The following is a 10,033-nucleotide window of genomic DNA, read 5'->3' on the forward strand; positions in this document are numbered from 1 at the left end:
CATATACAGGTTCACAGCCCTATAGGGGTCTGTTGGTGAGGATGTTGCACAGGTCAAATACATCTGGATCACATGGTTTGGGCAGTCAAAACCCAGTCGTTTTAGCACACTTCAACATGTTCTTCTTCAACAAGTCAAATGAAAGCTCTTGTCCCGTAAAGCTCAGGTAATGTATACATCACATTCGGTAGACCATTAGGGACGTTTATGTTTTTTGATGCCCTGATGGACTCTGCGTTCCACACCTGAGCAGTATCATCTAGCTCATCCTGTTCAAATAAATACAAAACCGTAAGAGCCGTACATACATGTCTGTCACAAAAGTAGTAAATTCTCCACTCACGTATGTAAAATATGTTTATATTAACTCACCTGAATGAGTCCCATGCAACAAAACTGAACGAGGTTTGTGTCTAGAAATCCACCATCAAAACAATGTCTCTAATTTTTATAAATAAGGACAACCAGAACTCCAGATACTGACCGCGTAGAAAACACCACCAGTACTCAGTTCTTTGGTTTGCTGTATTCTTCCAGGTAACAGTCAAGGGTTTCATTTGGAGCAATGGGTTCAAGAAAACGCTGAAAACTTCTGACAAGGCCATTCTCGATTCCAAGATCGGCACAAATCTTTAAAGATTGTGCTGCTTTAATGTAACATCCCCCATCACCTTTGGACAATTATTTGTAATGTAAGTATCAAGCCGGATTATTTTTCTTGAAAACTCATCATTGATGCAAATTCCATATGGCAGGTTGTTGTAAGAGTCCATGGGTGTGAGTACTCCATCGCTATAGTGGTTTCAAGCGTCTCAGAATTGACCCGTGATTAACAAAGATTTTGCAGGATCTCACAAATGTAAGCAGGGATACTTTTTTTTTTTTTTTTCCATGTCCCTTGTGGGGCTCAGTAGTAGATATGAGCTTGACTTTAAAATCACAATACAAGTTTTTAAATCATTTGGTACCAGAATTTTGTCCATACCTTCACATTCTGCTACCAGGAACACTGCTGCTTCCAGGACTCCCTCCAGTTGTTTGGTCAGGTCATTCTGCAACATTCCCATTCCAGATCTAGGAAGCTCAGCTGCAGAGAGACACTGGCAATGGGAGCAGAACCTGGTGCAGATGGGATGATTGGTAACTGTTTCCCTTCTGTGAGCAGCAGCGTTTGTATATTTATATACACCATAAATAATCAGATCTATTAACCTCATCAGACTGTAATAATTATCCAAATCCGTACGAACAGGAACTCTAGCAGAACCTCACTTCACCTGTCAGTACCAGCTGTAATCCAGCAGAGGGCTGCACAGCTCTGACGATGCAGAAGAAGAAGAAACGCAGCCAAAACAAAGGAGTTCGGAGCCGTTCCTAAGGAAAGGATAGTTCGAGGTAATTCTGTTTGGTTCTGTTAGGTTCGCTCACTTCCTCTGTGTTTTACTCGGCTGCGGCTTGATTCTGTTGATGTCCCGTATGGCGTGATCCGGCAGATGCCTTTAGACCTCCCGCTTCCGTTATCAGACAGGTTCTGTAAGGACACTACATGCAGCCGAACCGGGTCAGCTAATCTCCGACACACCTGGAAGTCTGTGTGGGTCAGTCCGGACACGGTGGTGATGTCGGTGGTTGGGGTAAAGGTTCGGTTCTAGAGAGAAACAAAGTGATGCAGGAAGAAATCAGACTCCATTGAAAAAACATCAAATTTTACATTCCCAAAAGTTCCAGACCCAGTTTGATATATTGTTGGGTTTTTATCGGTCACAGACCAAAACTTGGTACTTAACCTGACACATCGGCTCCCTGAACCCAGACCTGCATGTTGGTACCCGTCCTCCTGAGGACATCAGAACCACAAACCAGGTTCAGATTACCTGCTGCAGGTTCAACAGTTAATTTGAATAAATGACTTTTTTGTTCGTTTTTTATTCTGTCTAATTTGAACGTATTATTTATTCTTTTATTTTATCTGTCCTGTTTACACCTGTGCAGGTGTAATTCCTTAGACCTGCAGATTAAAGGCTGATGTCACCATGTTTCCTCCTTATTTATGTAGCAGGAGCATCTAAAACATACTGTGGTCTGGTCATGGAGACTACTGTTACGATGGAGGAGGATACTGATGTAGCCCTGGTGCACCAGATCCAACCTTCTCCTGACAAAGAACCACCTAAAGCTACTTCCAGTCAGGCACGGCGCTGGCCTATAGGAAGGAGAGGTCAAAGAGGAAAGAGGCGGGGCACTGTAGAGAAGAGGCGGGTTCAAAAGCAGAAAAGGCGGGGCCAGGAGAAGAAAGAGGGTGTGACGGTGAAGAGGACTTGGAGTGGCGGGAAGCGACGCTGGGATAAGAAGCATTACTGTGTGTTCTGCCGCAGACCGCAAGTGAAGATCGCCCGCCACCTCCTCAGGAAGCATGCCGACCAACAGGAAGTGTTGGCTGCCAGCTCCCTCCCCACTGGATCAAAACAGCGCCACCTGCTGCTGGAACACCTCCGCTGCAGAGGGAACTACCTGCACAACATTGAGGTTAGTTTGCATCAGTAGAGGGAGATGTTTCAATATTTCAGGGTACTTCTGTGATTCAGGAACAGAAAATAAAGCCATTCTGATCTTGGATTAATCAGTTTAATTAATGATGATGAAGTCAGAACCACATCTGTGTTCAGATCAGAGGAACTGAAGCTGACAGGAAGACATTAATCTGTCCTACTGAATATTTCCTGTGTAACAGATATCAGGCTTCATTTAAACGAACTTCTTGATGCAATCAACTGTTCACTGTTGCCACCTGCTGCTTAGAATGAGGAATTGCTGCAAAATTAACGACTTGATGCAATCTGCTGCATTGTTTAATAACCCTGATATAATTGGAAGGCATTTAATTGACTCTGAATTGATTAAATATTTCTGTATATAAGCTCGATCTGTTTGAACTGGCAGATTATATGCAGGACCAGACCATCACAGTACCACTACCATGTTTGACTGTAGGTATGATGGTCTGGTTCTGAAATGCTGTTAGTTTTGCACCAGATGTAACGGGACTCACACCTTCCAAAAAGGTCCACTTTTATCTCATCAGTCCACAGAATATTTTCCATAAGCCTTTGGTATCATTAAGATGTTTTTTTGGGTCAGCAGGGGTTGTGACCTTGAAACTGAGGCTATTACTGTCCAGTCTCTCATGGCTTTGTAAACCTTTTCAGACTGATAGATGTCAGTAACTTGGTCTCATCTGTTCTTGAAATTCTTTATATCAGGCCCTGATGTGATGCAGTTTGAGATATTTCAGCCTACTTTGTGCTGTCAGACAGGTTCTGTATACCAAACAGGCCGGGCAGTAATCAGTTTGGGATGTGGCCGGTGATACTGAACCAAAAATATGAATGATCACAGTTGATTCAAGCTTTTAAAAGAGGAACGTATTTTTTCCAATTGCTGCTTTAGACTGAATCAGGATTGAACTCATCCAGGACAAATGAAACATCCTAAATAAGACCTTTTCTGTTCTTCATGGAACGTCCCTCTGCTGGCTTCTGTTGACCTTAGATATGGTTCGTTGTTTAACCTGTGTAAGACTCCACCTGACTTCCTGTGTATCTGTCAGGTGATCCGCCAGGGACGCGGTGAGATCATCCCGTGGCGTCAGCCCTCAGAGGAGGTTGATGCCAGGAACTACCTGCCCTGCCCTCTGTGCCTCGGCTTCTTCCTTAGAGCCGATCTCTGGAAGCATCAAGTGTCCTGTCGGAAGAAGCTCGCCTCTGGCCCATCCACAGACCCCACCTTGTCAGCAGACATCGCCGCTGATGAGACAAACCCTACCTCAGAATCCACAGGTGAACTTACCTTTGATCCAGCTCAGAAAACCCCTGCTGATCCTTCAGCAGAGGCCCCAAACCCAAACTCTGAACACGAGAACAACCAGGTCCTGATCTCTGAACCCAGTCTGGATCAGAACCAAAATTCAACACAGACCCACCCTAAGAAGAGGACCAGAGTTCAGGCTGCAGCGTCTCGCCTGCTGCCGATCTCCAGCGGCGCATCAGAGAGTTGCAGTGAGATTTTGCACCGCATGAACCAGGACAACGTGTCCTATGAGGTCCATACACCTGCTCCATCACCTTCGTTGGTTTATTCGTTTCCGACCCCGCCCCCTCTCTCTAACTCCTCTCTTTGTGTCCCTGCCCAGGTAAAGTCTGATTGGCTGATCTGTAAGTACGGCAACAAGCTGATGGCGAACCAGGACGGCAGCCAGCGAAGCTACGAGTACGTCAGTCAGAAGCTCAGGGAGCTTGGACGCTTGCTGCTGGCAGCCAAGTCTCTGGACTCTAAGATCCAGACCCTGCAGGACCTCCTGGCTCCAGGTCAGCTCAGCCTGGCTTTGTCTGCTGCAAGGAAGGTCGCAGGGTACAGGTGGAGCCGGCCCCCACTGTCAGTGAAGACCACGCTGAAGACTGTCTGTGAGATTGCCATTGGAGAGAGTCTGCAGGACGGAGACTGGGAGACTGCTGCCAAGACCACCGACTTCTACCACATGCTGGGGAGGGAGTGGGACAACCTAGGCCTGCAGAACCCTACTCCAGATCCAGGTAAGAACTGAGTACATCTCAGACGGTATCTACAGGAGGTTCAGAAGAACTGTATCACAGATTGATTATTGGACTGAATGAAGTTTTCTTTCTGCAGCTGCAACAGAAGGAGGAAACAAACCCAAGAAACGTACGAAGCAGCCCAGAACTGACAAGGACCTGAAATCAGATTGTGAGTTCTGACCCTGACTAATGTAAACTACTGATCATAAGCCAGAAGCAATCTCCCAACAGGAGGTCCTCCGCATCTCCTGATTCTAGATGTTTTACTTGTAATGACTTTATCAGTGCAGCAGATGGGGCTGTTTTAACCCTTGTCTGTGTCTTTCTGTAGTTCTGTCTAGGTTTGGAAACAAACCCGAGGTCCCATTTATTCCTCCCGAGTCCAGACCACCGAGCCTTGTCCCAGGTGGGTCACAAGTCCATCAGAACCACAGTTTCAGGAGGTCCGTCTTGTCTTTGGTCTCTAAAGATCTCCTCTGTCTATTGATCTTGTAGTTCCGGTCTCTCCCAGGAAGGTTCGTCGTCGACCCTGGTCCTCTGCAGAGAAGGAGGCCATCTGGAGGCAACTGGGAGTTCATGTTCTGCTTCAGACAGTACCAGGCAAGGAGGTCTGTCAGCGTTGTCTGGACCTGGAACCTGTCCTCAAAGGTAGACACTGGAAAGACATCAAGAACCAAGTCCACAACCAGATCCAGAGCCAGAAGAAGCAGCAGTTCCATGCACAGATAGACCAGGAGGAAAATCAACAACACCAAACTCAGAACCAAAAAAAGCAGCCCCCTCAGCCTCAACTGGATCAGCAGAACAAACACCCTGCTCAGAATCAGCAGAAACAACCACATCAGTCCCAGATGGAACAGAACGATCAGAACAACTCTCAGTACCAGAAGACACCACAGTACCAGATCCAGATGAACCAACAGGCCCAGGATAGCAGTCCAAACCAGAAGAAGCAGCTGGACCAGCAGAACCAGGTCTACCCTCATAAGAAACAGCTCTTTCATATCAGACTAGACCACCAGGACCCCTGTGAGGTCCACAAGAAACAGCTGTATGAAATAAACCATCAAAACCACCAGCTGCAGGCAGGGGACACATCTATGTTGCCGGTCCAACCTTATGAACCTGACAGAACACTTCGAGCTCATGGACATTCCCTATTGGACCGGGTACCTCCTATCCCTCCGTACCCAGTCCTACACCGGGCCCCAGGGCCCCACATAGAACCACTGCTGACCAGGGCTGACTGGACTGATGAGGCTTTGGTTCAGAACTACCAGATAAACAGGCCGATGGGCCGGAACCTCCTCCAAGAAGTTGCACCAGGAGGGCCACCACCAGATCAACACTCTGGACACGTCCGCTTCTGATGGACAGGTCCTGTTTGGATTGAGGGATCCGGTTCTAAAGAAACCACATCTGTCCTGGCGTATTTAGAGCATAGCTCTCTGACTGTTTCAGAGTAAGAACCAAACAGAACCATATAAACTGCCTTAAAGCTGCAGTAGGGAGTTCTGAGAGAACCGTGGACTTAGCCTGATTGTTTGACCAAGCACACCTTACAGGTCCCCCCACCTTGCTCTCTGCTGTGCTACACAGCGGAGCCTGCCACGAACGCGCTGGGCCACCGATGGTGGCGGATAAACAGCTATATCGCATTCACTGGTAGGGATGAAACATCAACGATATACTTTGAATTTGACTATGGCCTGCCTCTACTTTGACTACAAATGTAGTCCTCAAGTCATTAGCACAGCTGCAGCACACTGGCAATCTTGAACATTCTGTGTGGGGGAGGGGTGTGAGCAGCTCGTACACAAGTGTGATTGACACTACTAAGACATTCTCCCTGGCTCTGATTGGTTGTTTCTGACCAGGAGCGGTGTTGTTTTCTGCAAATAGCTGTAGGACCACTGGGAGGAGCCAGAGGAGCTTTATTTTTTCACAGATCATCTGTCTCATATTCTACTGTCAGGACATAGTGACAGTTTAAACATGTAATATGTAAGAAGTACATTTTTTCAAAAGTCACCTACTGCAGCTTTAAATGATGAAGACGGGAAGTTCCTGGTTTTCTGTTTAAAGCCGGTTTTTGTGTTTGTCATGGACCCTACCAACCTGTAACTTCAGTTCTGTCCGGTTCTGCTCTGGTTTCTTTGGTTTGTAGACAGTATTTGAACCTGCAGGAAAAGCTGATCCAGATTTACATCACTAGATCTAACAACATGCTACAATCAGAGGTGTGTTGTCTCTTCAGGCAGCAGATCTATACTAGAACTCATACATACAGGTTTTCTTGTATTCCTGGTTCCTTCTGGATCTGTCCTAGCTGTTTGGCATGTTCAAGCTTTTTCAACTAAACAGATCCAAGGTTCTTCTGGGCTCCTTGTTCCTCCTGGATCTGTTTATGGTGTTTGACCCAAAACAGACCTGGATTTCTCCTGGGTTCTGGATTGGTTCCAGCTTTTTCAGCTAAGGAGATCCAGGGTAATCCTGCTTCCTCTTACATCGATTCCAGCAGTTTGACCCGAACAGATCCAGGGTTCTCCTGGCTCCTTGACCAAGCTGATAGTTGGGATTGGTTTAAGCAGATGAGTTTGTTCTCTGGTCCTCTCAGATCCCTTTATGACGATGTTCTGGTTGTGTGAGCCTGTTTCCTGCTGCTGGTACCAGGAGAGGTTTCTTCTGGTGATCAAGCATCGCATTTCTGAAATAAAGTTGTTCCTGAAGTTCTCCAACAGTAGGACCCATCTGTTTCTTCATCAGGTCGTCTCAGGTTGTCCTTGCTCTCTCTTGTTTCAACAGCAATAGCACCTTCTACATTGGAAAGGTTTTCCTGGGTCGGGAGATCTTTGATCTGGGATGGAGATGTTCCTCTAGACCTCAAAGGTTCTGTTCCAGGCTCTGCTCCTAGTTCGACCCACTTCTGCATCCCTCTGATGTTTCTGGATGAAGAACACCTTTGAGGTTTCTAAAGATGGCTGCAAAGAGCAGTGGTGGTTTGTTAGGCTCCACCGCTGCGCTTTCATTGCTTGTTTTTGTACTAGCTTGTTAAGCTAATTCTGGCTGGAGTTATACTGTATTGCTCCTATGGGAAAGAAATCATCAACTGGATAAATAATCCAGGAATTTCAACTACAGACCGTAGCAAAGAAAGCAAAGGGAACACCTGCACAAGGCCAGTATGTTTGCAGCTTCTCCAGTTTTTTATGGATTATCATTTTAAACTTCTGCCTTGTTTTACACAAGAAAACGAGCAACAAAACAATGGTCAAAGGGAAGAAACAGGCAAAGTAGCTGAAGACAAGGTATGTCTTTGGTTACTTTGTGGTTGGATTCTTGGTTTTCCACTTGGACAATACCTGGCTGTGACAGTAGTGAAACAACAAGTAGTCTCTTCACCAATGATTGTAATACCAACCCTAAACTTTTATGGTCATGGAAATCATGTTGTTTATTTAACCTGCTGGCAGTACAATCAGGCACATCAAGCTACGAGCAAGAATAAAGAAGATACTAAAAGTTGAGAGAAAGTATGGTCATTGCTCCTGCTTTTGCTCCTGTGGTGGTGACCTACAGCTAAATCCTGGTCCTTCAAGTGATGACAGTTTAGATTTGTCTGCTGGTATGCAGACAACAGTGTCTACAGCACCTACCAGTGGCCACAAATAGTGACTTGATTTAAATCAGAGACATTTTTAAATGTTTTGCCAATGAATTGGATACCTGCAGTTTAGATTTGTCTGTTTTTAAATGTTTTATCACCTCTGATGAAATTTAACAAAATTGTTTTAATAGGGCTGCACAGTTGGTAGCGTTGTTGCCTTGCAGCAAGAAGGTCTCCCGGCCTGGGGTCTTCCTGCATGTCGTTTGCATGTTCTCCTTGTGCATGCACGGGTTCTCTCTGGGTACTCTGGTTTCCTCCTAAAGTCCCAAAGTTAACCGGTCTCTCTAAATTGCCCTTAGGCATGGATGGGTGTGTGCATGGTTGGTTGTCCTGTGTGTCTCTGTGTTGCTCTGTGATGGACTGGCGACCTGTCCACGGTACACCCCACCTCTCCCCCATAGACTGCTACAGATAAGCACCAGCTCCCCTGGGAGAATCTATAACAAATTGAAAATGTAAATCAGTGTTGTGATTTTCTAGTCCAGAGGTTTACATGTTCATTTAAAATAAAAGGAAGACAGCTAATTTACCTTGGATAAACAATGATACTTATCAACATATGAAAAAGAGGGATTTGGCATTAAAAAAACCTTTCCAGACAAAATTATACACAGCTGTGCTTGTCTTCAAAGGATTCACAAATAAAGTGGCCGGTGAACTGAGGGAAGTCTTCTTATTTTTTGCAGCTGTTTGCTGAATTAAGGGGCAACAGGTCACTATTTTGGAAACACATGAATAAGCTAACCAATAGGAAATCTAATCAAAGTAAATCTATAACTAAATAAACTAAATATAAATGGAAATGTTAGTACTGATGATATGGAAATTGCAAACAAATTACATTTTTTTTAATGTTAATTCAGTGGATGAGTTTGCAGCAAACGTTAACCTCTGCTCTGTTTCATCCTTTTACATCATGCAGGTGGATCAAAATAAGATCAATACAATTGTCAACCAGCTAAACAATTCAAAAGCTAAAGATATAATTGACTTAGAAATGATGCTAAGTGAAATGCATAAAGCAACACTGAGAAGACCAATAACATATTTAGCCATTCTGTCTTTTAAAGATTGTAAATCTCTTTTTAAAACAGCTATTGTGACCTCCACATGATGCATGCAATTATCGACCCATTTCAATTATACTAGTAATCTCAAAAGTCGTTGAAAAGCAAGTGGCTAAACAATTGATGTTTGGACAAAAACCCCGTTCTGAATACTCAACGGAAATGACCATATGTCACTTTACAGAAGCCAAGAAAGGTAGTATGGATCATAGTAAAGATGTTGGAGCAGTGTTATTATGCCAACGCAGCTCCACTCTACTTGACATGGAACCAGTTGTATTTCTATTGACTGACTGGAAGATGGAGTTCTGGCTTGAAGCCCCGCCTCCAGTCATCAGTGTAGTGTGCTGTGCCGCTGTTAACATTGTTGTGTGACATTGTCACATTAAAGTAAATTAAAAATAAAAGCATAAATAAATAAAATACAAATAACATTTGTATTATTGTATATGCAAGAATGTCTTGTGTTTTTCTATGTATGAAATGATCCACTAATTATCTAGAACACAGCCCAGCCAGAACATAAGGCTCAGGGGTTCTGATGTGAGGAGGATGTTGCAGGAAAAGCAGAGAGGAGAGACGCTGCTGTCTGGACTGGTGAAGCTCCAAAGTTTGCCTGAAGAAGTTACAATTTTGAGCTTTATGAGGAAGTTTTGGTCTCGGCCAGGTGATAATGAAGACAAGTACTTTAAAGTGCAAAACCACAG

At 44.8% G+C, this 10,033-nt stretch overlaps 1 protein-coding gene across 1 annotated transcript; it reads left to right on the forward strand.

Moving 5' to 3' along the window:
• Positions 1 to 1,262: 1,262 nt before the first annotated feature.
• On the forward strand, positions 1,263 to 9,774 carry LOC124879514. The gene is made up of 7 exons (XM_047384124.1): positions 1,263 to 1,395; positions 2,057 to 2,526; positions 3,608 to 4,099; positions 4,190 to 4,589; positions 4,687 to 4,761; positions 4,924 to 4,998; positions 5,088 to 9,774. The coding sequence occupies exons 2-7, from the start codon at positions 2,089 to 2,091 to the stop codon at positions 5,960 to 5,962; spliced, it is 2,355 nt and encodes a 784-aa protein (XP_047240080.1). The 5' UTR covers positions 1,263 to 1,395; positions 2,057 to 2,088; the 3' UTR covers positions 5,963 to 9,774.
• Positions 9,775 to 10,033: the final 259 nt, after the last annotated feature.

This window comes from Girardinichthys multiradiatus, chromosome 13 (assembly GCF_021462225.1).
Source record: "Girardinichthys multiradiatus isolate DD_20200921_A chromosome 13, DD_fGirMul_XY1, whole genome shotgun sequence".
Taxonomy (NCBI): Eukaryota; Metazoa; Chordata; class Actinopteri; order Cyprinodontiformes; family Goodeidae; genus Girardinichthys; species Girardinichthys multiradiatus.